Source organism: Clytia hemisphaerica, unplaced genomic scaffold, assembly GCF_902728285.1.
Source record: "Clytia hemisphaerica strain Z4C2 unplaced genomic scaffold, Clytia hemisphaerica genome assembly, whole genome shotgun sequence".
NCBI classification, from domain to species: Eukaryota; Metazoa; Cnidaria; class Hydrozoa; order Leptothecata; family Clytiidae; genus Clytia; species Clytia hemisphaerica.
The window spans coordinates 1,494,437-1,521,733 of record NW_027104166.1 but is presented as its reverse complement, the minus strand read 5'-3'; the positions used below and the strand labels follow the sequence as shown (position 1 = coordinate 1,521,733).

Below are 27,297 nucleotides of genomic sequence, written 5' to 3'. Positions count from 1 at the left end.
GTTAAAAAGGGCGTGCTATCAGTGAAAGTTATCGTGACATGCTATGACAGAAAGTATGATTGATAAACTTGGTGAAGTTATCAAAACAAATTTGTTGTCAAAGAGACTTAACAATAAGTGAAAATACAGGCTAGATATCAACAGTCCCATGTTTCAACCAATTGTCCCAAGTTAGAGCAGTTAACGGTAGCCTGTTTGTAGAGCTTTGAAAAAAGAAAGAAAACAAGTGATCAAAGAAAGGCCAAGAGGTGCCAACTCACACAAAGTGAGAGTGCGACTCACATTTCTACATCGTCTCACACTTAATTTTTAAGCAATTTGATTCCTCACTCATTTAAAATCTTTAATTATTTCAGAAAATTTCCCTAATTTTCAAATTTTCGGAAATAATATTTTGCTGATTTTCCAATTTTGGAAAAAATTCCCTGATTTCCTAATTTCAGAAATGTCTATGCCTCTTTTGCTTGAAGAATCCCATAGGAAAAAAAATATAAAAGATAAATTATAGAATGTCCATCTTCCGTCTGAAATGAAAAAGCTTAGACTGCTTTGCTTTTACCCTTAGATAATAAACACAAAAAGAACATAATGCAGAAATAGGAGGTGCGATATGATTAGTGCATGGCAAATATTGTTATCTGCCATATTTATCTTGCTAATATGGATGTTTAACAAGGCAAAAGAAGTGAGTTATCCAAATTAATAAGCATTTTATTCTTAATTTTTCTTTAGACTTTTTTGTATTGCTTTTTTATTACAATGTAGAGTAATAACAATGATTATTTCTCATAAGATCTAGTAAACTGTTCATTTTGTTTCTCATAAACCTCTTCTTAAGGGATTTCAGGTAAAATCTAAAAATTCTACCATAAGTTGGTCTAATGTTGACATCCCTCTTTTTATTTAGACACCCTTCTTTTGGGATAGGAATAATGGAAAGGTCCCAATCACTGATGGAAACTATCTTCTTTCCTTGGTGATCAGAGTGGAAAAAAACTTTTGTCTATTAGTGATCCCAACCTTCCTAATATTCCAATCTCTGAAGAGGGGGTGTCAAAATTAGAAGAGGGATGTCAACATTAGACTAACTTACAGTAATTGATCATTGTCTATTGAATATTCTCTTTTAATGTCAATGCACTGATGTCAATCAATATATCTATATTTTCCAAACTCTGCGTTAACTTTTTGCCTTCTATAACAATTAGAATAATAATGACATGGCAGAAAGTCCATCTACCAAACAGGAGCTAAGGAACTTAAACATTAAACATAATTTCTTATTACTGTCTTATGACTTCCTTATTCAGATCTATACACAGTTGAACAAGAAGAACAACAAAATTCCAGATGTGAAGGTTCTAGAAAAGGTGAAGGAAATTTATGATTCATTTATCAGTTTTAATGTCAGTTGTCAGTCCCTTATCTTGTTCTATTAAAGCCTGATTTTAGTCTATTTTTACCTTCTTTATAATATTCAGAGGTACAACACTTTGACAATTCTAAAAACCTTTGTATTTATATAGCCTCTTGAAAGTCCTATCTGAAATGTGAGATCCACTATCACCAAACCTTGTATTACCTTGTTACTCTCAGGTGTCTAATAAATAGTGTACCTTTAGTGGATAAATTTTTGTGTGTACTAATTTTGGATTAATTTTTATTAAGCTTAATCTTCTTTATTTAATTTCGCGACTATATAAATTGTTACTATAAAAGAGATGTGATATTTAATCGAACAAAGGCAGACAAAGTCACTCAAAAGCTTTCAAAAAACTTCAAAGAAAGTACTTTTAGGAGGTTACTAGAGTTTTATAATTGAAATGAAGAGTTGAACTCGTAATATAATAATTTGATTTCTTTCTTTGGTTTCACAAACTTTTATTTTCACGATTGTAAAATTCCAAATAATTTCGCGTGGACTAATTGTTGGGAATCAAAGGCCTTCAAAATTTTCACGTGGACTAAATTTTGCGAAAATGGCCAAAATTTTTGCAAAAACCGCAAAAATTTATCCACTTAAGGTAGTCAGAATAAATAGAAGGAAGGGGGGCACCTGAGAGTACACAATTATGACTAGTCTATTTTTGCAAGACACAATGCTTTTAATTAAATTTTCAACATGTGTGTGTTAATATTTAAATTATATTTTTGTTAAAAAGGTATAGTATTTTTCTATTCTTTCCATCAGATAATCCCACTTTCAAACAACATTGGATGGCAAGTCAAAGGAGTTTGCAATGGTGTTCCTATATGGAAGTACAAAGCAACTTTTACTTTTGCTCCAAGAAATTTGTACGGTTGCAGAGCATTACTACTGGGAAAGCCTGAGGTAATAATGACATAAAATCCTAAAATCTTTGTATTAATTGAAAAAGCTCTGAAGTTAATATACCTCATCATCTACATGTGTAGTGCTTAGACAATATCCAAAAATGTATCAGTGAATCTCAAAATTTTAGATTTTAAAATCTTGTCATGATTGGCTTACTTGCCTGAAAATATTGCAAACTGTTTTTAACTTAATTATTCTAAATTCAATGTTGCAGACACTAATTTATAAGTACATTAGGGCTAACCTTTTTGATCTAGATACTGCCTTGTCCAACCAGGTGCCAGCTATTAAAAGCTCATGATTCAGTGAAACAAATCGTGTAAAAACTTTTCAAACATTTTATAATGCTGTTTCTATTTCTCTTCTTTAGACTATTTTGGAGCAACTTCTAAACATTCGAACATTCAATACAATATTCTCACATTTTCCCTCGCTCAAAAAAGAAAATGACTCATGGAAGAAGGCAAACTCAGATATCCTGTCACTTTCCAATGTAAACACGAGCTTGAGTCTGACAAGTATCTTGACAAGTCATCACAAGTCATTTACATTAGAAAGGTATAAAACCTTTTAAAAATAGAAGGTTTGAGCTTTAAAACACAGTTATCTTGAGTAGAATAGCCTGTTAATGGTCTTTTTTAGTAAGTCTACATTTTTTCATCATTTTAAGTCCATTTCCTTCCAAGTTTAATTTGGCTTCTAAACTATTGCAATCCTATAATTTCAGGTGTTGGTTTCAAAATGAGAAAAATGGTTGGCTTTACATGTGCCCTACCAGTACTTTATTATCCGCACAGTATGGTTATTGGATTTTCTTTTCAATCCAAGAACTAAGCTTTGACAACAGTAAGTTATTGTGGTTTGTGAAAACTAGTTTTATGCCTGAAAATTACTTTGGCTTTTCAAGTTTTTGAAAAAGAAGTTTGAATAGGTTATCGTATATCGAAATTCATTGGGAATGAAATTTCATTCTTCTGACTTTAATATATCCTGAGGAGATCTTAGTAGTTTTTACCAAACATAATCTTTTTCAGCCTGCCTTCTTCATATATTGTCGACATATCCTAAGACCACAAGTTTTTCATACATCTCGGATCATCTCTCATCATGCCTGGTGTTGTGTAGAGAGCGCATGGATTCACTTTGTCTGTTAAAAATCAACGAAAACATCAAGGATCCTTCTGAAATTAGGAAGACAGTTTCACCAAATGTCCCTGAGGAAAAGGCAACGGAAAAAGCTGATCACCCTGAACCACCACTATCAGAGAAGAAAAAAGTTAAAAAAGATTTGGGGAAAGAAGGTACCCTCAAGATTACTGTTACATGCACTGCACATAGTGCCCTAAACCAAAAATAAGTAAAGCTAATCTTAGTTGGGGCCAACCCTTAGAACCCGTAGCATCTTTCGTTAGTTTCTTAACCACATGTGATTGGTTCAAAAGTAGATAGGATTTTGAAACTTTTTTGAGAGGGAGCCCGTGAATCAGGCCTGGCAAAAGCTTTTATTGCCAAAAAACTGACATCGTAGGCAAAACTCCCAACCCCAAAATACATAAAGAATTGACTATATTAAGTCAAATTAAACAAAAATGATTAATACCATCGGATAGAGCATGAAACTCTGAGCAAAAAAAGTATGATAATGTACAAAAAGTTGTGAACTCAAACATATAAAGAAGTTCAAAATTCTATCAATTAGAGTACCTTTGAAATCAAATTTTGTTGGAAACGTAACAGATTTCACAGATTTCGAACTTCAAATAGCCATATCTTTTTGTGTGCTTGAGTATAAAACTAGAATAGCTTTATTTGTCAACAAGCAAGTTTTTTAAATGTAACCAATCAACTTCTACCTTGTAAATTATTAGTGGTGATTTTTTAGTAAATCATAATTAAAAATCAGCTGCCACTATAAGCCACTTTTATAAGTTTAGGATTTTTTTTCAGCGTTTGGTGTTATTGAAGAACCAGCAATAATCTCAACAACTGTCCAAAATGTTGAAGCAATAAACACAGAAGTGTCAGACAAGGTTATTTGTTTCTCCCTTTCTCCTCTTTTAACTTTAGATAGTTGTATTTGCTGGGTATTCTGATGCTCTAGCTATAATAAAGCTTTTCAACATTTACCCCATTTTCAATTTATTTTTACATTTACTGATGATGATCATAAAACAGTGAAACTTCTAAAGTATGATTTTCAATACAGTGGGGTCTCTTTAACTTGAACCACCGTAACTCCAAATGTTTCCTTAACTCGAACCAGTTTAACGGTCCCTTCAGCCAACAATGCCTTATAAACCTTACTCCATAACTCAAACATATCTCCCTTGAGTTAGTTAGTGGAGTTTCCCACTGTATTTTATAATGATGAAAAATAAAGTCACTTCTAAGTTTTATATCACTCAATAATAATTCTTTTGACCTTTGATTCTGACAAACTTTTAATTACAGGACTCTCCAATAAAACGAGAAGAAGATCAATCCACCAAAAAGTCATTGGAAGCAGCTCTGAAGCCCCAAAAGAATCTTTCCAAGTTTGGATATGATCCTAAATTGTAAGTTTGGATAGTAAGTGTTGTTCATCATTGTATTGATGTTTGAATAAATCCACTTGTTATAATTTCTTGTGTATTTTTTAGCTCTAGCTCTTCTCGATCCCATATATTTAAAATACAGTGGAATCTCCATAATTTGAACTGCTATAACTCCATAGTTTCTGAGTCCTTTCATCTGACAGTGCCTCATAAGCCAATCTCCATAACTCGAAAACCTTTATCCCGAAAGAGTTTGTGGTTCCCGTGCATTCTGTTCTATAGTTTCTTGTTACTGTAATTGAAATCCAAATTATTTTCACATTTCCTACCTACCATTTTATAGAGATGAGTATTGCAAACAATTGATGAAAGCTTACGAAACAATGCTTGAAATTTATGAAGCTGACGAAAGCACACCTAACTGGGATAGTCTTGGTACCAAAGAGTAAGATCAATATAATTTTAATCCTTTGAAAACCTGTCTGATGATAACTAAGGCAGTTGTAATAGTTTTGATTGGACTGTGAGATTATTATGACACCTTGACTAGATTTGAAAAACCTTTGTTTTAATACTTGGTAGGCAACGTTTGTAAGTCAAATATTTGGAGACTAAGATTTGACTTATGTGATTTTTAGAATTGTAACACGTTGTGACAGTAAATTAAGTGAAATGAATTCAATTTATATATTCCACCCAGTTTGATGTTGTGTTTTCTACACAACTTCTTCTGAGTGGAATATATAGAATGATGAAAATATCTTTATTTTATTTTATTTGTTCTTTAAAATTAAGTGAAATGAATTCAATTTATATATTCTACCCAGTTTGATGTTGTGTTTCCTACACAACTTCTTCTGAGTGGAATAAATAGAATGATGAAAAATATCTTTATTTTATTTTAATTGTTCTTTAAAATTAAGTGAAATGAATTCAATTTATATATTCTACCCAGTTTGATTTTGTGTTTCCTACACAACTTCTTCTGAGTGGAATAAATAGAATGATGAAAAATATCTTTATTTCATTTTATTTGTTCTTTAAAATCAAGTGAAATTATGAATTCAATTTATATATTCCACCCAGTTTGATGTTGTGTTTCCTACACAACTTCTTCTGAGTGGAATGTATAAAATGATGAAAAATATCTTTATTTTATTTTATTTGTTCTTTAAAATTAAGTGAAATGAATTCAATTTATATATTCCACCCAGTTTGATGTTGTGTTTCCTACACAACTTCTTCTGAGTGGAATAAATAGAATGAAGAAAAATATCTTTATTTCATTTTATTTGTTCTTTAAAATCAAGTGAAATTATGAATTCAATTTATATATTCCACCCAGTTTGATGTTGTGTTTCCTACACAACTTCTTCTGAGTGGAATATATAGAATGATGAAAAATATCTTTATTTTATTTTATTTGTTCTTTAAAATTAAGTGAAATTATGAATTCAATTTATATATTCCACCCAGTTTGATGTTGTGTTCCCTACACAACTTCTTCTGAGTGGAATATACAGAATGATGATTGATCATCTATTACATTTTTCTTCTTTTCAGTGCTGTTCGAATATTGAAGAGAGACGGGGATGAGGTTTCTGCTTCCGGTACATACAAAGGAACAGCAGTGGTTAAAGTGCCCTTGGACTACCTTCTGCACTATTGTCACACATTGGAGTACAGGAACGAATTCGACACACTCTTTGAAACAGGTTTGATATACCTATTTACCACCTACCGACTTAATTAGATAAATCTAACAGGATTAGGGTATTGCTGTGTCTCGCTAACATTCTGACAATTGGTAGTGTGAAGGTTTCGATCACAGACTTGCACCGCAATGAACTCTGTTTGAAACTCAAGTACTTCAAGGAAAGGTGTGAGGGTAGCATAGTGATAGAAAGACTCTCTGCCTTCGCTGAAGATTTTTTACTCAAATCTTTCATCAAGTAGACAATTTCTGATTTTTTTTTCTGAAGTAGACAATTTCATTTTTTGAATATCTTTGCAGGGTATGATTTGGTGACATTCGATGATGGGGTATCTAAGGTAAGAATAACTTTGAAGTCTGTTTGATGCGCATACTCCACAATCAGAAGTCGTGTTTTAAATAAGTGTGCAAACTTTCGCGTGCATTGACTTTTGTGATTTTTGCGAATTTCAGCTCTTTGTCTTTGAAAATTCTTGAAAAGGTCATACGTGAAAGTTTATGCTCGCAAAAAATTATTCACAAAGCCTGTTAATAAAGTCTCGTAAGTGAAAAGACAAAGGTTTCAATCCAATTCAAAGTATTTGTCCCTCTAAGCCATTTTTCGTGTGAAAATTTTAATTTTAATTTCTTTATTCGCTAAAGTTTATGCTCGCGAAAAATATTTTTTTGTCAAATTTGCGAAAGAAAATGTCGTAAATTTTGCGATTTTTCGACCTCATGAAAGTTTTTTGCTTGAAAAAGTTTTTATGCCTAAAGTACGTTATGTGATTTGAGTCACGTTTAAGTTAATTTAACCTTTTTCCTTACCTTCAGATAAATAATTTGCTCTACCAAAATGTTTGGCCGACGACAGGGAGAGATTTCTGCAGTATTACAGCACTTCGCCACTTGAAAGACAATATTTATGCTTCTGTTGTTACTGCGGTAAGTTAATGGGGCTGGTCACTCATTTGGGCATTATCTTCCAATGTTATTTTCCAGAGGTTCCCACCGACTCTATCAGAAATCTGCAAATGAATTTAAACCTCATCATCATCATAAGAAACATAATTACGTTTCAAATCTGAATGGTGTTTTTATCTTCAAACTTTCAGACGACTCATGAAGAATGTCCAGAGAGAAACAACAAAGTCAGGTATAATATGTCATGCTTCGAAGTCAAAACATCACTCTTCTTCTTCTTTCATGATTGCTTAATCGTATTTTATAGAACATTACTGTAAAATATCTTTTTTTTGCACTATCAGTATCACCATTTTGTTCACACCATTTTATTGCTTCCCAAACGACAATAACGTAACATGAAACTTTCTTTCAAAACAGGGGAGAAGTGATCATAGCTGGATACGTGTTTAAAGTGTTATCTGAAGACCCACCAGAAGTTGAAATCACTTACGTTACCAGAGCTGATCTTAAAGGTAAAATGGTTGTTGACATTTGTGCTTTTTGAATGTTACATAACGCATCCTTGCTAAACGTGGTACACTATTTTTCTATTTTTCCCTCTAAAACATAAGTAACAATTATAAAAAAAAACAGTACTAGCATAGGCCTTTTCTCTAAACTCTGATGATGTACTCCTTTGACAATTTTTGTTATAGGCTCCATTCCTGGTCGCATAACAAAACGAGTGAACGCGGAACAACCGCTGTTAGCTGGGCGTATCCGGAAGCATTGCGAGAGGCGGTATGAAATTCGTGACCCTCCTTTGGATGGAAGAATCACTATCCTGGAAAAAGTAAAAGCTGTGCCGAGTATTTTTGAAGAGCCTCCGCAGCCTCTAGAACCCCCTCCAGAAGAAAAAGAAGAAATGACCAATATTGAAGCTGAAACAGATGATGAAAACCTCAACGAGGGTGCGCAATCTGATGACGTTTTAAGCACCAGTACTCCTGTAGTTGAACGTAAACCAACCATCGAATCTGTCTCTAGTTCAATACAAACTGGAGACACCATAGATGGAGAGACAAGTAATTACATCATGGACAATGGTTTCGATTTACAAGAAAATTTCTATTCAAAGAGTCCTGACGGTGGTGGCCAAGTTGAATTGCCAAGACCTCGTAGAATGACGAGTGAAGACAGTCTGTTGGATGGAAGCGAGAGTATCGGTGATCTTTCTCAGGTAGAGGTAATATCTTTCTGCACTAATTCACACATGCTGTAATTAATGTTGATAGGGTTATCATAATGTTTTCACACTATTTTACCGGCTCATGACACCTTACACATCGATCAAGAGAACTGATAATTTTTAAAGCTAAACTTCCTGAATAATTACTAGATTCTAAATTGAAAGTGCATGATCACTAATAAAGCTTACTAAATCTATAAATCTACTAAGATGATCTTACTAAGATTTTGAATTTTCGAACTAATTTTAAGACAGTTTACTTTTTCCACACGAAGTTGTTTTTTTTCACACCTTTTTTTGCAAGACATTTCTTTTTATTTCCAGTTCACCGAGGACCAAACAAACGTCTCGATATCAGAACAACCTTTGGATCTTCCAAGAGGTATATTTGTTTTGAAATCTTCCTTTAAGTATTTTTGATTCGTAGTGTGAAGGTTCCGATCACAGATTTGGACTCTAATAGACTGTGTTCGAATCCCAAGCACTTCCAGGTAGGGTGTTAAAGAAGGTGATAAACCTTCTACCTTCATTGGCATAGTACTTTTGGTTGAAATTTGCAATTTCAAAACCCCTCTGCTCCTCTGGAGCTGGAGCAAAGATTTTAAATATAACCATTGATTTAATGAAACCTACATTCTCTTTCATTTTTGTAGATTCGTTTGGGAAGATCGATTATGTAACACTTGGAAATCAAGCTGCTGCATTACTCGAAGAAGAGGTAGTAATATCTTTTGATTTTTGATAACCGGTTGATGTATCATTCTTTGACCCAACATCATATTTGAGTCAGCGAATCCCTTAAACTAATGAAGTGTTATTTATTAAGAAATTTCCATGTGAAACGAGTGTTTTCAACCATGTAAACAGGTTTTTCCAACATTTTCAGTAGATTTATTCCGAGACCATTCTCTGCATCGCTGGGAAAAATACGTCCTCGTTAGTTATCAAACTCGAATCTAAGTACTAATCTGGAATCTACTAATCTAGTCTTTTGTTTTGTTTTACAGTTCATCAAAGCAAAATCAATCAGTTCGACCAATCATGGAGACATGAACACTTCGGCTGACAATTGGGTGTAAATAATGATTATCTCTTTTTAATGTGTTTTCTTTTATTGTTTCACGTTTATAAAACAAAAGCCTTTAGACAAACTGCTAGAAATTTTATTCTGGGAGATGTATGTGTAGATTCAAGTTTGGTCCTTTTTTCAGGTACCAGACGACTTCGAAAGAAGTGGAGATATTGCGCAAAGTACATTCCTCTTCCAAATTCCACAGGTATCTAATACACTTATTAACCCTTAACGCCTCGGTTGGCTTTTGAGAGGGTTGGTAATAAATTTGAAAGGAAATGACGTCAAAATTCCTTGTCTATAAGAATGCGAATGCAACGATTTCAAACACTCTGACGTCGTGTAACCTCGAACCCTGTCTTCTGGTGCACTTCTGGAGTTTCCATTATTGGGATTTTAAGAATCATTTTTGTTTGACGACCACCATTGGTATTGTCCTTGTTGTCATGCATAACGCTCTCTTCTTTAGGTGGTGATTCTTCTTATAAACAATCCATATTATGTCTTTAGCTTTTTAGCACGCGGTTTCATCAACGCGCTTCCAGTCACTGTATGGGAAGCCATAAAAAATCCAACCACTCGCTTCGTCTACGACAACATGCTCAAGGTATGCTCTTACTCTTCTTTTGCACTTTCATGCAACTTTAATATAAAAACAAGATTTGGGAATCATTGGTAAAGTACGGCAATTCTCAAGAATGAGAAATTCTTCAGGATTCTTATCTTTTCATAATTTTCTCGATTTTCTTCTTTATTTACCGTTTCTTTCTTTCCTTCCAGAAAACAACCGTTGTAAAAGAGATTAGTGACCGCCATCGAATTCGTAAGATGAATCATTATTACCAATATCCAGACCAGACTCAATTTCCTTGCATGATTTCTAGTCTAGTTATGCTACACGTTTTTTTTTATTAGAGCCCAGTTTGTATGAACATTTAGGCTGAAATTTGGCAAAAATTTAAGAACATTATAAGAACATGTCCAGCCTGAGAATCGAATAGTTTGACGAAATTCGCTTAAAAATCTTTAGAGTTCTTAAGGAATTTTGTGCAATAATTACTGTAATTATTCCTCTCATCTAAAAATAATAGCAAACTTACTCGATTTTTAATCCAATATCGGCATTCAAAGGTTTTATTAGATTTTAAGCGAATCGATTTCAAGAACGTCAATAAGAACATTTCAGGTTGAAAATTGATGAGAAAATAGGCACATCCAGCCTCAGCTAAAATTAAGACGTTCTAATAAAAAAAAAACGTGTAAAAGTTATTCGATTTCGTTTTCAAAAGCTGTGCACATTAAATATCGTGCAACCTTCAAATTGGTCCACTAACCTCCTCACTAAGAAATCCCTTTTTGAAATGTATTTTTCTTCATTTTAGTTCACATGAGACACGAAACGACCGCGTGTTTTGTCAAACAAGCACGTGACTTTTGCATTTTGACTTGCGAGAGAGTTGAGGTATCCTTTCCTTCTTTAGTAGTATCTTTGGTCCCACCTTTCATAATTTTTATTTTAACTAATTCTTCCGTGGTTCTTCAGTCATATAATAGTATATATCGTAGTTCATCTATTAAAAGAATTACAAACTGTATCAATAATCATCATTATTATCATAGCAACAACGATACTCATTGGTTGCCACTTCAGTAGAGATACCAGAATGCCCGCCAGTTCGTGATTGTGTGCGCGGAAAAGTAAGGCTTTTATTTTGGTTTTAAAATGATTCCAAAAAGCCATGTAGCCATGGTATTCTGAAAAGATTTAGTGTAGAGATACCAAAACGTCCGCTGATTTGTGATTGTGTTCGTGGAAAAGTAAGGCTTTTATCTCCCTCCGCTTTTTATTCTCCAGTTAAATAGAAATTATTACTTTCCTTTAAACTGAAAAGCTACAAAACCGTACTTTACTCTACCTACTTAGAACCTTTTTACAATGAAGTAGATACTTCACTTGACATTTATTTCTTTATCAGATATTGTCAAGTGGATGGATTGTGGAGCCGATGATGCATAATGGACGTTACTGTTCAATGGTGACCTACGTCACTCAGGTATTCGTCTCAAATGAATAATCCTATCTTGCCTTCACCCTTCATATCGCACTATTCCTGATGACAAAACCTGATTTTCAAAAAATGCTTAAATTCTAAAACGCTGATTATTTTCAACACAACAAAATAATAATCGTATTGGACCATTCAGAGTGAAAGGTCGACGAACATGACTTTCAAATGCACGTTTTGTTGAAAATGCACATTTTTGAGATTTGAAGTATAAGACCAAGTCTTTAGTTTTAAATTCTTTTCTTTTGAATTGCATAGCCCCCACCTTTAGAGGACACTAAAATCCAGGGGAAAGAAAGTCCTACAACTTGAAACAATTTCAGATATTAGATTTTTCTTGTTTTCTAGAGAAACCTGTTTCAATTAATTTTTCTTGTGCTAATTCTTTTGCTCGTTTACTTGTTTTGCCAGGTGGATTTTGGAGGACGTTTACCAACCCGAATCATCAACTTCATCGCAAAACGTCAACCTTTGTCTCTAGCGTACCTCCGTGATTTCCTGGAGTCTTCTGAATTTTAAATTTGCATTTAACATATAGTAGAATAGTTTTCAAGGGGTCCTTCAGTGATGAAACCTATTTACTTTAATCACGCAAAATTGTTTCTGACTATGTGAAGCTAATTGATCTTAGCCAAAAAAATGGAGAATTTCCACAGAAATAAATGTCTCATTTCTAAATTCTAAATTATTCTGATTTGAATATTTTGGGCTCCGAAGTTTTGGTCAATGGTTTTGATCAACCGATAATTTTCAATTTTGAAAATTTCTTTATTGTTTTTAATTTATTATCACCTACTAGCAGTTCATTTGAATTTATTCCTCATAATATCATTGCATTTGAATTTATTATATTGTGTAAATTTCTTTCCGTATGTGAAACTGCTGTTCTACTGGACGGTTTTTTACTAACCATTCTTTTTTATTAGGGTAAGTACCTTTTTCTTAGTATGAAGATTTTTTTGACAAATTTCCCAAATGACCTAATGCTAATTTAATCTGATGTAATTATTATATAATATTTCAATACCAAAGTAAAATGAAACAATATTATTCTATTGTTTTCTTTTTTTTTAATTTTATTGATTTTTTATTTTATTTGTTAGTTCTTTATTAGAATTTTTATATTTAGCAAATTTTTCATTATTTTGATGAATATTAATTATTATGCCATGCCCTTAGGCCTTTTCATTTTATTCATTGGGTATAAATTAGTCGGATAGAGATTAAAGCATTCTGTTTTTGTGCAAATCGGGAAGGAACCATGGAATCTCTGTAGCTGTATGTTTGTTTTTTTATGTATATCAATTATTGTGTTCTTTTTTGGATTTCATTCCTATATCTAGTGAATCCTTTTCTTTTACTATGACGTTGTTTTTATATTTTCAGCCAATAAATAATATGTATAAAATCCTGAAAACTCGATCATCAAACAAAGTCACCATCAACAAGCACATTCACTAGTATCAATCAGAACTTCTACAATCATGGATTCTTAACTTCATCTCAAGCAGAGATATGGAGTCTTGACCTGTTTGAGAGAAGATATCAAGTAACCCTTGAGTGGAAAAACAAGACAAGAAAGCATTGGGCTTTATTTACTACAACTCTATCGGTGAAAACCGGGAACATTTATTTTGGGACATTTAACAAAAGTAGGAAATCACCAATATCCACAAGAAACAGCAACACCAACATCATTTTCTTACGGCTGGAAGACACCGCAAACAGTCAAATTATTTATTAAAGATTTGAGAAGAGCATGTCAAAAGCAACCAAGAGAAAACACGTGACTAAAGAAATCTTGGAAGATTATTATGTTCCTGAAGATGATGAAATTATCGTCAAAGTAAGTTCTGTCTCGATAGTTTTCAATAAATAATTCATACTGAACAGTGTTGAAATGTCTTCCGTCTCAGGCGAATTTTCTACTCCGTGAAGTTTATAAAGAGGTTTTTCCCTCTCAAAATTCTGCGTAATTCACCAATATTTATTTATTTAAAATTTCTTTGACCAATGGTTGAAAGGTCTTTCCTAACGAGTTTGATTTTGTTGGATAATTTTGCAATTTGCAATTCTACCTTTTTTAGATAGTAACGGGGCGTGGCAACAATCTGCACGAAGTGATGACACCCAAAGGAGAACAATACTTAGTCAGTATGCCAACAAAATTCAGAAGAAATGTTTGGGTTAAAAGAGGTTTGTATATTACTTACACACTTTTTTAAACTTAAACTAAGGTTACTGTGTGGTTTTTACAACTCAAATTTCACGTGTATATTCTAAAAATTCAGCCTTCTCAGGATTGTTCTTATTTTTATGTCTTTGAGGCTTATTACTCTTATGAAATTGTTCAAGTTAAAGAAAACTTAGTGTTTTGCTCTCTTTACAGGTGACTTTGTGGTTGTCTCGCCAATCAAAGAAGGGGTCAAAGTCCAAGGAGAAATTGTTTATATCTTATACGCCAAACAAATCAAGTATTTGAAAAGTGAAAAAATATGGTAAATAAAAGAAGTTGTCTTTTTATCTCGTCCATGCACTTTCGTTTTTTGGTTGTTTTTCTTTTTAAGTTCATTCAAGGTCGAGGATACAAATTCTGAATGTTGGTAAACTTCGAAGCCTTTTCTTGATTTTTCTCATTTCACCCTTTCAGGCCAGAAGCATTTTATGAGGATTCAGGGAAGGAGTCGACAGTTCAACAAGCAGCAAAGTAAGTCGAAATCTTCAATGTGTCATTTTCTTCGAAGAGCTTTTGTTCTCTCTTATCGCGTCTGATTATATGTCTAATTTGTATCAGTTTTTCTTCAGAAAAATCTTTACTTCTTCTTTACGTTGGTCAGGGTTATAATGCTCTACCCTTCTGTATGTCTTCGTTTACAGAAATGGAAATGCTGCTAGAAATATTGCAGACGAAAATTTAGATGAAAGTGAAGAAAGCAAAAGTGAAAATGATGATGATTTATTTGTTAACCCGAATCATCGCCCGATATTCCGAAATGATGACGAATCAGAAGAATCGGATTCTAGCGAAGAAGAAGATTTTGAGGAAAGTGAAGATGATCAGAATGGAAATTCATTACGTCATCACAATGATGAAAAGACATTCGTTGATGATGAAGGGGAAAGTAATGTGAAAGAAAAAATGAAAACTGTCAAAATCTGATTTCTAAATTTAATGTATTGATACTGAGAGAGAATTTTGACTTGCAAATGAAACTTAATATCAGTGATGAAGTAATGTGAAAATGTAAGTTGAAAATTGAAAGCAAGTGCTATAAAACAGTTGATGAGGTAATTGCGTACTCTTAGGTTCCAAATAAACGGCCCCCCCCCCCTTGCTTGTTAATTTTTCGAAAATTTTCCAACCCCCCGGACCTTATAGGACCCCCCCGTTTATTAATCTCTAAGAATATGTTCAGCTGTCAAAGAGAAGGCCCCTTATTTTGCTCTAAATAGCGTGATTTTAGCCTATTTTTACCTTATGATGGGTTTCAGAAGTACAATTTCCAACCCCCCTGGGCAATTAGCCCCCCCCCCCCCGTTTATTAAAATCTATAAAATTTCCAACACCCCCCCCCCGTTTATTTGGAACCTAAGAGTACTCCAAGCTTGACGAGTAATCCAAATGTACTGAACGATACAATTGAGCGACATTTACTTACACGTCCAATCTCATATAATGATGGGCCCAAGCTGAGAATTTTGAAGCAAGGGGGTAAAGAATTCTTCGAATGATAATCAAAAGTTTTCAAAGTATCTCCTTGTGACGACAAATTAATATGATAAACTACCCACAGTGATACAAATATTGGTTTTTTGGTCATTTGTACTTCGTTTGATTCGCCTGTTTTGAAACTCGGCGCTTTCCTTCTGGATAAGGCAGATTTTAATTTTTCATTTTAGGGATATATAAAATTTTTGTATTACAGATATGTTGTCTTGACGATTTATAATCTTGATTTTTAGTAGTGTTTTGTATTGATTTTGGTCACTATTTTATCCCGGGGGGGGGGGGGGTACTTAGGCAAAAATGGGTGCTGGGTATGTGCGTGCCTTAAGGGTAGGGTTTTTCACCCTCCCAAAGTCTCTCTAAGGGTTACCAAAACAACAAAAGTCAAAATCAGTCTCTCTAAGGGTCGGTTTTTTCACAAACTCGGGTCAAAGAAAAGTGAAAAGTCAAAAAAGTGAGAACATTTTTTAAAAAAGTGAGAAAATTTTTCAAAAATTAGAGAAATTTTTCGAAAATTGGAGAAATTATTTTAAAAATCGAATTTCTTTGGCCCATTATAGAAATTTTTTGTGAAAAAGTCTCTCTAAGGGTTGGGTTTTTCTACACTGAGTCTCTCTAAGGGTCACCTTTTCACCAAAATTCAGTCTCTCTAAGGGTAAGGGTCCAGAGGTCTGGCACGCACATACCCGGCACCCATCAATCCTAGTACCCCCCCCCCGGGTATTTTATACACAAATATTATTTTAAGATAGCTTAAAGTTTCTCTTTATTGTAAAGAAAAAAGAAAAACGGAAAGAGAGGGAGCAATCACAGAGCGATTTGTTTTTCAATATTTTGACTCTCGTTTTCTTCTCCTTTTCGAGATCAAAGTCAAAGTAAACCGAGGTTCGAAAACTCGAATATTCCTGAAAGGACTGAAATCGTGCCGTGGAGGCAATTAGAATTTCGTGTAATCAGGGACTGTTCTTCCTGCTAATAAAAGTCCTAAAAGGGAACCAAATCCGGTTTTAGCAAAATTATTATTTTTTCCAAAGGCTACCCCGCATTTTGTCTTTGTTCCGGTGGAATGAAGTATAAGAAAGTCGAACTTTACTAGCTAGCGTCAACACATAATGGACATCAAATCCTATTTCGAGAAAAAATGATAATCTAAAAGAACATAAAATAAAAAAAAAATTTTAAAAGACATCCAGTAAAATCAACCAAAATGAATAAAAGAAAACAACAAACGACAAAAATCCAATCAGAGTTGCGGCAAGATGAAGACAGAGCCTGAAGTCAGGTGTGGTAACCAAAGGAGTAAGCACTTCCTGCTACCCGTGTTTACCTAGTCTGAATCGCAGACCTCTACAAAACCCCAGGTAGTATAGGAGCACAAATCCGTTAGTGGATGCCAGTAGTGTTTACCCATAAAAAGGGAAAAACAATAATAATTGACTGGGAGCGAAAGTGAAACCGGAGCTACCATTTTGATTGATAGATTGTAGTGACGATCAAAGGCTGTTATTAATCATATCTTTAAAGCTCCAAAATGAAAAATCGAGGACATCGGCCACTGCTTGTTTTTGCAGGGAATTTGGAAAATAAAACTACGTTTAACGAATAGGATATATCATTAGTTTAGATGTGACGTATGGTTTAGCTAGAGCTATGTGAAAAAAAACAAAAAAAATCAACTTCAACTTTTAGTGCTAGCAAGGATAGTCTACTATTGAAAGCTTCAAACTCATGGATGAACTTCTCGAGGTGATAGAAAACGAAAAGTAAGTTTTATATGTTTTTCTTATGTGCTTAATTCTATTTGACTTTGACAGTTTGAGTCAGTCTAAACTTAAACTCCTATAATACCCAGGGGATGTCAATTGAACGTTCGGTTGCCAATCGAACCAATCGAATTTACTCGAATCCAATCGAATGATTGATTTTCGATTAGAATTCTAATCGAAACCGAAAAACATGTGAAATTCGATTGGTTTTCATATTGAGTTCGATGAGCTTCGATATTTAACGTTCCATCAACCAGGATCAACTTGGATTTACGTTCAATCAACTTCAATTAACGTTCGATCAACTTCGATTAACGTTCGATCAACTTTGATTAACGTTCAATCAACTTCGATTTTACTTTAAAAAGTTTAAATTTTGCGGGGCTAAATTTGGAAGATTTTTTGTAACCACCACCACCATGAAATTCCCTTCCCGCCAAAAGAAGTTAGCGAAAGAATGTTTTCTTAACTCCTGGGAAAAGCAATCGAAACTAATCGAATGTCAATCGAACACCAATCAAACGGTAATCGAATCTAATCAAAAAAAAAATGTGAAATTCGATTGGCGTTCGATCAATTCGGCTATAAGGGGACCTACCTTAGACAACGCAAAACGTCAAATTGACGTTATGAGGGGGTGGGGGGTTTTCAAAAGTTAGGTTTGACGCTATAAGAAAACAAAGGTTTTTTCCTTTTAAACTTTTTTAGTTATTCCGTTTTTTTGAAAATATGAAATTTTCCTATTATTTGGAGCTAAATGTTTTGCTTGCAACTTGCGAATCGAGGTGGCCCTGGATCGCTTCGCAACTTTTATACATATAGAGTCCCCTGCCCAGTTGGCGACCGTTCTAGTTGGCGATCGAACGTCTTTGAACCCAGAAAAGTCATACAAAAAAAACCTCTGGAGAATTTCTTTTGGTAGTTATCTGCCTTGACCTATTTCCCGTACTGTGTAAAAAAGGTTTTAGAAAAAAACGAGTAGAATCCGAAAGATCCAACTTTGCACGGAAGCACACGAAAAAGCCGGATTTTTCAAAAAAAATTAAAAATGGCTACCTTTGGACAAAAAAGCTTCGTAAGAAAAAACGCTTCAATTCCCACGCCAAAAAATACTTGTCCAAAACAATGAGTATGTTAGAAAGCATTTCTGTAAAAATCAGCTCGATACAGTTTCCTTCGTGTGAAATATTGATAAAAAAGTTGATGCAATCAGCTTCGAAATTTGACGTCCAGTCTGCGACCGACCAAACTCAAAAAATGAAAAAGAAGACTCTACATTGCGATCAAAACATTCCAGACGCGAAGAGAAAAAAAACAGGCATAAAAAATTCCCGCGTTTTTATCAAATGAAGACTCTCCATAGACCGCCACTTTCAAAACAAAACAAAAACAAACTTTAGAAAAAAATGGCGACTTGAAGAAAAATTCTGAAAAAACATGCCAAAGGGAAATGTAAGTGAGCTATTTGAAAACAAAAGAACGAGTGTAAATAAATTTAATACGGGAAAGCTTTATGAGTTTTTTTATCATCCTGATCAATTAATATGACCTTACCTGCAAGTAGAGCACTGATTTTCTCTTTTTAACGATCGGTCGCAGACTGGTACGTTGGTCAGGAACTGGGCACTAGTACCGCTCGCTTCAAAAGTTTTTTATTCTAAGAAGATCGCCTCAAATAAAAAATCAAAACAAACACGAAGAACATGTTAAAAGTTGTCTAACCGTTGGTTGAAAAGGATTTTCAAAAAAGTTAAAAGTAAGTGAAAAATTTGAATCCAAAAATTTCGGTCGCAAACTGGGCAGGGTACTCTACAGCTTGTTGTGAAAATCGCGGATATTTGTAACCACCAACCACACTACTTTATAAGCTTTCGAAAACATATTCGTGTATGAAGTACATGAAAATATGCTGCTCGCATAATCCCATTGGTTGCGCTATGATATCATTACATCATATTTTGATTGTTTGCGCGATCGAGCGAACCACATCGCACAAGTGGGCAAAAAAGGTGGTACGCCTAAAGCACGGCACCGACCTAGCGCCAAGTGGAGCTTTTAATTTCTTTTTAAATAAAGGTCATTAGTTAAAAGAACACATACACGCACGGGTACAACCAAGTACGGACTTTGCGACGGAACGGGTTAACTTTGATGAAAAATGGCTACAACTTTTGGTATACATCAGTACATCGCTTGACGTTATCTGTGGGGGGTTCAGAGGATAACGTCAATTTGACGCTTTGCGTTGTCAAATGAATATGGACGGCTCCCCTAATCGAAAATCAATTATTCAATTGGCTTTAATTAAGTTCGATTGATTCCGTAATCGAATTTTTCGACATTTTTGACATCCCCTGGCTATACCTATATACAGGATTAGAAACTAGGCTAGTCTTACATCTCCAGACAATCTCAATGGAGCGGAATCAACGATCGAACCAGTCGAACCAAATCGAACGCAATCGACCGATTGAAATTCAATTGTCGAATGCAATCGAATCTCAATCGAACGTCAAAATTCTGGGTAATATTCGATTGGTTCGATTGTTGTTCGAATGCGATTGAGATCGTCTGGCTTTATTCTTGCAGCTTCCCAACATCCAAGCTCTCAAACATCACAAGCCAAATGAAATTACTTTCGATTTCCGGTAGAAATTATGCGATGAACAATCCGGGGGTCAATGAATCGACAATCGAACGCAATCGAACATCAATCGAACGCAATCGAATATCAATTTAATCTGAAAATTGCGGTAATATTCGATTGAGATTCAATTGCGTTCGACAATCGAATTTCAATCAGTCGATTGCGTTCGATTTGGTTCAACTGGTTCGATCGTCAATTCCGTTCGATTGAGATCGTCTGGACATCTTTTATCTTTTCCTTGATAACAATACAATTAGACCTTTTTTTAAAGAGGCAGCCATATTGAATAATTATGTACTCCAGCATAAAAACAATGATACAGCCATGCATAATTACTGTATCATGCATATTTTAAAAATTATGCATGGCTGTATCATTGTTTTTATGCTGGAGTACATAATTATTCAACATGGCTGCCTCTTTAAAAAAAGGTCTATGCTGACAAGTTGACACAACACAGGTGTACAGGTAAATTGACAAGTAATCCCTGAGAGATTTTATACAAATCTGCAACAAAAACGAAAGTGGTCTCTTACTTCTACTGGTTGCTTCCCAACCAGTTGCTTGTCAACAAAGTGCCGTAAAAAATCATTGAATAAAAGAAAAACTTAAAACCTTAAATATTTTAATTTTGAAGAATAGGTGAAAAAAGTGAAACATAGAAAAGTTTCATTTTCATTGCAAGATGTTGGCTTGAAATTGAAAATGAAACCACTCAAAACAAAAGTAATAAACCAGCCGAGGCTGGAAGGTCAGCCAATAGAGCTTAGCTAAGTAGCTTTAATAAGTGGGTTAACAGATGTAAGAGATGTACAGAAACAGAGTAGACTAAAAATGTTGAATAATGTACAAAATGTGAAACACTTGATAACTTGATTTAAAATTATTCAAAACAAGCCTGAGAGCTCCTCCAAGCCCCCCCCCCCACGAGAAGATCAAAGTATGGAGACAATATCCATATGTCAGATATTCAAAGTGTTATCTAGTAGAAATAAATAAGAAAATTGCCAAAACGTCAGAACCAAAATAAAGATATCCATCAAATATACATAGAAACTGTACTTTTTGTTTTACTTGATAAAACTCCAATAACACTTTAAACTAACAAGCTACAAACTTTAAGTCACAAAGCGCAAACTCCAGAAAAACACAATTTGCATCAAAATCTTGGTAAAACGTAGTTCATTTTTATAACATTTCAACAGGAACTGTATTTTGGTAGACTTGGTCAAATTACAGAAACCATTTGTCAGTTGTCTGCAAGGCCAATGAGGTACGTAAAAACTGACTGCTATTCAGTGAAAGCCAAAATTTGGCAAGGTCAGAAAAACATAATTTACATCCAGTCTTCGTAAATAAATTTTGTAGTTAGTACCGTCAAGTTACACAACATGCACACAACCATCTTGAAGACTTTGCTGGTCGCAAATGATAATCGAAAGCAAAACTTAAAATTCATAACTATGCAGGGAAGCTCATTTTCCCCCTATTTTGCTTTAAACTCCCTTTTGAATGGTCTATGAATTTGGGCGATCGCTTTACCGCCTTGGCGGAATAAACACACGACCATAATAAATAAATTCAACAGGGCAACGGAGTAGCAATTAATTTCAACTGGGATTCCTCTCTTCTGTGCCAAGCACTGTAGTGTTTTTTAAACTTTAAAACAATGTTAAATGAAGACCAGATGGATCTGTTTGTTATGACTGTGCAAGTTGTGACGAGAGTGTGCATGTTGTGTAACTTGACGGTATAATTAATTAAATTCTAGAAACCATTTTTCATAACTTTCTGCAGTCCGCTTTCTGCAAGTCTGATAAGAGATATGTATAAACTGTTATTTCCATTCCATCATTCAGTCAAAACGTGCGCCAAGGTTAAAAAATGTTAGAAAAACACTATCTGCGTCCGGAACTGCGTGAAAAATAGTTTGATCAATTTCAACAAGAACTGTATATATTAATATTAATATAATTGATCAAACTCCAAAGACCATTTGTCATAATTTTGCAAGTCCAATAATAGGAGATGTGATGTCATCATTTGGTTCCCGTCATCTGACCGCCCCTGATTTACGGTCAGCAGGTAGAGTTGGAGAGTCGGAAAGCTTTTCCGCTGCTTTGCTGGATTTCCACTGTCGACCTCTGCACGCTCTGTGTTTACAAGTTTTCAAATCGAAGTAGCGAGCCGCATGCTAATGGAGAGTAAACTGAAAACCAGTTTATCCACGGTTTCTCAATTTCTTAATTCAGATCAGTCCACACGGGTACGGATTCCCTTTCAACAAGATGTATATACCGTGAAAATGGGTAACTTGCATCAGTGGAGGCTAACATGCATATCCCTCAAATGAAAGACCCGGCTGGTCATTAAAATACGAAAAAAAATTAAAACAAAAATAGTAGAGTAGAGCTGCAAGCGGAGCTGCAAGCGGAGCTGCGTATGTGTATTTCAATGACCAGCCAGGTCATTCATTTGAGGGCTATGCATGTTAGCCTCCACTGATGCAAGTTACCCTTTCTCACGGTAGCTGCTTCTTGAAAGAAAAATATTTTCGACAAACTGACCCCCACTTTTTAAAGTAGAAATGACGGGAACCAAACAATTTTTTGCGATTCGCCTTATCAAACACGTCCAAGCAAACCAAGTCCAAAAAAGCACGATTGCATCCAGTCTCTATCAAATTTAGACAGTAGCTGTACTTTTGTAAACTTTATCAAATTCCAATAACATTATAACACCATCAATCCCACCTAGAGGCAAACAAGAAAAATATGTTTTTATTGCAAAAACTAATAAAAAGCAGCAATAAAAAGTATCAGAAAATTCAACATAAACAATAACTTGAGCAAACGGCTTTAAACCTTCAAAAGGTGTAGAAAAAGAATCCCCTTGATGAAAATCATGTGTTTGATTTGCCGAGTTAAAAAAATAAATGACAGAAATTGAAGCTTGCAACAGATTTACACTGGAAATACCCAAAAAGTTAACCCGATCGGAACAACACTGACTTGTCACATCTGACTTATCGCTTGAGCCGCCATCTTGAAACACCACATTATGATCTGTAAAAACAACGCACGCTAAAAGTACCCAAAAAGTTAACCCGATCGGAAGAAAGTTTAAAAATCAAAGTGATTTCGGGAAATCGGATTTTTTTTTTGCCGTCTTATGATGATGATGGAAGAAATGAATTTTACGGATTTGAATGCTCAGCTTAGGCTGACCAAAAATTGGCCCGTACTTGAAATCCCATAATCTGGATATACGATTTTAAGCCTATACTACTGTGAGTGCTTCCATTAGCATTACATTGAAGATAAATGTAGAAGGAGCCAGTCTGGAAATTGCAGCTTGTGCGCCGGATATCTCCAGATGAGATCTGCTGCCCTCAACTTTTCCCAGTTAAGTTGGCGCAGCTCCAGCGTAACATTCCCCTCCTTTCCAGACTGGAGAAGGAGAAAGATAAAAATGCGCTGGTTAATTTTGTTTAAATAGGTTTGTTCTATCATATTGTTGAAAGTTGGATAAATTTCTACTGACGCAGAAATTTTTACAGAAAATTAAAGGCACAGTCTTTTTATACTTACTTATTTTATACTTATACGATAAAGTCTATGTAAGACTGGATTTATCTCGAAACTCATAATTTGATGTATCTTTATGAATTTTACAAGATTTTTCTGGATTTTTTGGCTTTTTTCAACAAATTATCTTCCTTTGAATGTAATTCAACTGTCCTTTATTATAACAAAAGGTCATTTAGACAGCTAATTATCATTTTTTATAAAACTGAAACGAAAAATACTGACGCATCATGTGTAATTATGCTTCTGTTTGATTTGATCGGTCGATTTTTAAAGTTTTTGAGCACTTTCAGAAAGTATCTAAAGAACCAAATTCAATAAATGCCCAGTCAAAATTTAAGTTTATCTTTCTTCTTTCCAATGGAATAGGAATGGTTCTTTTAAAATCTTTAGATTACGAGAAAATTAGTTTTAGAGAAAAACCTTTTTTTGGTGCACCTGGTATGATATTTAACTTGTATTAGGTCTTATTGTCAACGACTCTAATTTGGGACTATATGACAAAACATGGGTTGGCAATTACACCACCACCATTTCACCAAACCTCCGAAGTCATATAATTTGATTAAATGCAATCAGCAAATTTAGCCTGGGAAATCAAGCGCTAAACTTTGTTCACAGTCTAGTTTATGTTTTTTTTGCATCAGCATAACATAACGGTGAGGTAGACACTGTCCTGATATGAAATGTGTGTCTGATATGAAACGGGAACACTTATGTAAAAATAAAACCTTTAACGCTTGGCGCAGGTAATGCGCCTGCAGGGAGATTTTTCCCTGCAATGCAAGTTCAGTCTTATTGGCCAGATTTTGTGCGTACTTAGCAGTACTTTTGCGCGCATTTTGATAATTTTGATTTTAATCAGAAAAAATAGATTCATTTTGAAAACAAATGGCTGTTGGCTGGAAGTCTAAATACATGTGGCTGATCTTTTCGTGGTTTTTAGTACTGTAATTTTGAAAGTCTTTAGAGCTTGTAAAAAGGTTTTTATGGTAAGCAACTGTTGATCACGTGTGTTTGCCTGGGTTTCTAAAGTTCAGAAAGTCTGTTAACAAGGGCTCACACACAGACTGTTTATAACATTCTGTGTTAGACTAATCTACCTGCACCAAGTTCTATAATCTTTGAACTTTGTGAGGTGAGATATTTTTGTTTTTTCTAAGATTATGAGCTTTTGGATTCCTAGGCTAACGACAAATTATGAAATAAACAAATTTGCTTTTTGCACCGAGTAGGTGTAGGTTTTATCGAAAAATCCCTAGGAAAATGACAGAATTTTGTCTAACAAAGGGCAAAACCGCAAAAATTAAAACCCCCAAAAAGCTATTTTTCAGATTTTTTTCCGACCGCGAATTTTAGTTCCCGCGAATGAAGAAAGATGTTGATACTTTGCCAAATTTCCCTTTTTATGAACTTAAGCTTTGTGTGAGAATGTACCAGTATTTAAGTTTAAGACATTTTGGGAGATTTAAAGACAATTTTAGACGTTTATAAGGGGGGTTAAGATTAACAATTGGTTTCTACAAACATTTAATCATTTCGATTTATTGTTGATAGGTCGTTATCTGACGAAGATGAAATCAATGCAGATGCGCATCAAGAGGGGGAGGAGGCTGTTTCTTCTATCATGTTGTTCTCTGAAAGCCCTATAGTTGGCCAGCAGTCTTCTAAGAAGAAAAATATATCTTTAAACACACCACAAACACAAAAAAGAATTTTAGTTGGTAAATCGTCTCCTTTATTGGAAGGACCTCTTGCTGGTTCAGTATGTCGAAAAATGTATTACACAAGAGATAAAGATTTATTGCTTTGTAAGGAAATTCTTCTAACTAATTTGCACGATACAAAGAAAGGAAGTCCTCTACGCAAAGAAGCTTGGAATAAAGTGACACGCAAACTTCAAAGTACGTACGACGAACCGTTCCACCATCGGTCTGTTCGAGACAGGTTTGCACTACTCATTGATAAGTTCCGAAATAAAATCGATATATCAGGATATAATGGGAAATTTTATGAAGAAGAAAGCGAGCTGAAGGAGGCTTTGACGACGCTTGAACATCTTGATAAAATAGATGATGAAACACGACCACGGAAACGCACCATTCAGATTATAGAATCAAACAAAGTTAAGAAGAGAAGAAGTAAGACATATCCAACACAAACAGGACCTATCATTATCAACAGACCTTTAAACAATGAAACCGCAAGTACATCAAAAACTAAGTCTCCATCAAAGAAAACGGCTTCACCAAAAACTAGTCAGACTCAAGAGGTACAACTTCCTTTGATCAGTAACAATAAAGATTCAGACATGGTTATTTTCATGCGATATTTACAGGACAAATCACGAGAAGACATCGAACTGCGTGAAAAAGAACTCGATATGAGACAGAATGAGCTAACTCTAAGAAGACAAGAACTGGAGGAAACTAAAAAGATGGTCACGTATTTACAGACATTGGTTGCTACGCAACAAGAGGTTATTAATAAGCTATTAGAAAAGAATACTAGTGAATAGAATTTGAAAACACTATAAAGCTTTATTATTCTTGGGATAAATATCTCACTGATAAACCTCATCGAGTGATTAATGAAGATTTTGCATTCACCATGATGAGATGGCATAAGTATTGCTTTATATAATGTTTTCATTATCATGTAAATTTTCAAATTATATTTTAAATAATCATCCTATCAAACTTATTAGTTTACATTATAATATTCTTGCTTATTTTCATTCGAGGTCAACTTTGATTTGTCTTTACCTATGATAGTTTCTATTTGAATTGCTGTAGATACCACACATACACGTTTTTTTTTACTAGAACCCACTTTATAAGAACATTTAGGCTGAAATTCGTTGAAAATTAAGAACATCGTAAGAACAAGCCCAGCCTCAGTTTGGAAAAAATGACAAGAAACTACAATTTTGTCCTCTTTTTGAGCAGTTTTAACCGAACTATGGAGTTAAATATTGTCCAAATTTTAGCAATTTTTAAGTGCTCTTTATTTTGCATGATATTGTCGATTTAGACTAGTCTGAAAGATTTAAGAATATTTCAGGCTGAGAATTGCTAAAAAAATAAGCACATCCAGGCTCAGCCAAATTTTAGGTGTTCTAATAAAAAAAACGTGCAAAACATATCTTGAGTAAGTATTTTACTAAAACCTCATGACAACTGATATGTTGATTATATTTTTCTTTGGTTTCTCACTCACATTACATAAAGAGTATTTACTTTACATCTATTTTGAAGAACAAATTATTTGCACACAATAACGATTAGTTTTCAGATTTTCAATTTCAGATTCGTTTAGCCTATGGTAATGGAGAGCTTCTGCAGTCACAACGCCAACTGCAACGACAACGTGAAAACTACAAATTCACACCTTTGAGCTGTCAAAACTCTGAGTAAACCACAATTAACCGTTTTCTCTTCTGTTGTTCGACGGCAAATCACTCATTTTGGCGTTGCCAGACAACGTGAGATTTCTACATAAAAATTACTTCAGAATCTATAAACTTTTTATCATTTTTTAGCTTTTTTTCTTGTGCTATGTAAGTATTGATTTTTTGAAATCCTGATTTTAAATTTGTTCAGTTTGTTACTAATCTCGTTATTAAAAACATTACAAAATAATTCTGATCAATTCAGAGATTTTCTCCGTCTTTACCAAGATTTACCATTTTTCGTTACTTTAATTTAAAAAAATG

At 34.2% G+C, this 27,297-nt stretch overlaps 3 protein-coding genes across 4 annotated transcripts; all 3 read left to right on the top strand.

Annotated features, from left to right (window-relative positions):
* The first annotated feature begins 547 nt into the window (after nucleotides 1–547).
* Nucleotides 548–13,027, top strand: LOC136814269 (uncharacterized). Of its 2 annotated transcripts, none has more exons than XM_067070790.1 (25): nucleotides 548–685; nucleotides 1,311–1,370; nucleotides 2,192–2,332; nucleotides 2,706–2,893; nucleotides 3,063–3,181; nucleotides 3,370–3,636; nucleotides 4,283–4,365; nucleotides 4,787–4,890; nucleotides 5,213–5,314; nucleotides 6,433–6,584; nucleotides 6,884–6,921; nucleotides 7,397–7,507; nucleotides 7,678–7,718; nucleotides 7,907–8,001; nucleotides 8,185–8,708; nucleotides 9,042–9,099; nucleotides 9,371–9,435; nucleotides 9,725–9,792; nucleotides 9,929–9,994; nucleotides 10,300–10,396; nucleotides 10,570–10,612; nucleotides 11,172–11,251; nucleotides 11,410–11,487; nucleotides 11,766–11,843; nucleotides 12,267–13,027. In XM_067070790.1, the coding sequence occupies exons 1-25, from the start codon at nucleotides 611–613 to the stop codon at nucleotides 12,372–12,374; spliced, it is 2,841 nt and encodes a 946-aa protein (XP_066926891.1). In that variant the 5' UTR covers nucleotides 548–610; the 3' UTR covers nucleotides 12,375–13,027. The 2 variants fall into 2 exon arrangements, with proteins under 2 accessions (XP_066926891.1, XP_066926890.1); XM_067070789.1 differs by having other exon boundaries at nucleotides 8,185–8,714.
* A 212-nt stretch (nucleotides 13,028–13,239) lies between these two features.
* Nucleotides 13,240–15,181, top strand: LOC136814285 (probable RNA-binding protein EIF1AD). The gene is made up of 5 exons (XM_067070809.1): nucleotides 13,240–13,701; nucleotides 13,943–14,051; nucleotides 14,245–14,353; nucleotides 14,506–14,562; nucleotides 14,733–15,181. Exons 1-5 carry the CDS (start codon nucleotides 13,615–13,617, stop codon nucleotides 15,013–15,015), a joined length of 645 nt encoding a protein of 214 aa, XP_066926910.1. The 5' UTR covers nucleotides 13,240–13,614; the 3' UTR covers nucleotides 15,016–15,181.
* Nucleotides 15,182–17,297: 2,116 nt separating this feature from the next.
* Nucleotides 17,298–26,285, top strand: LOC136814283 (uncharacterized). Its single transcript, XM_067070807.1, has 2 exons — nucleotides 17,298–17,345; nucleotides 25,140–26,285. Exons 1-2 carry the CDS (start codon nucleotides 17,311–17,313, stop codon nucleotides 26,098–26,100), a joined length of 996 nt encoding a protein of 331 aa, XP_066926908.1. The 5' UTR covers nucleotides 17,298–17,310; the 3' UTR covers nucleotides 26,101–26,285.
* Nucleotides 26,286–27,297: the final 1,012 nt, after the last annotated feature.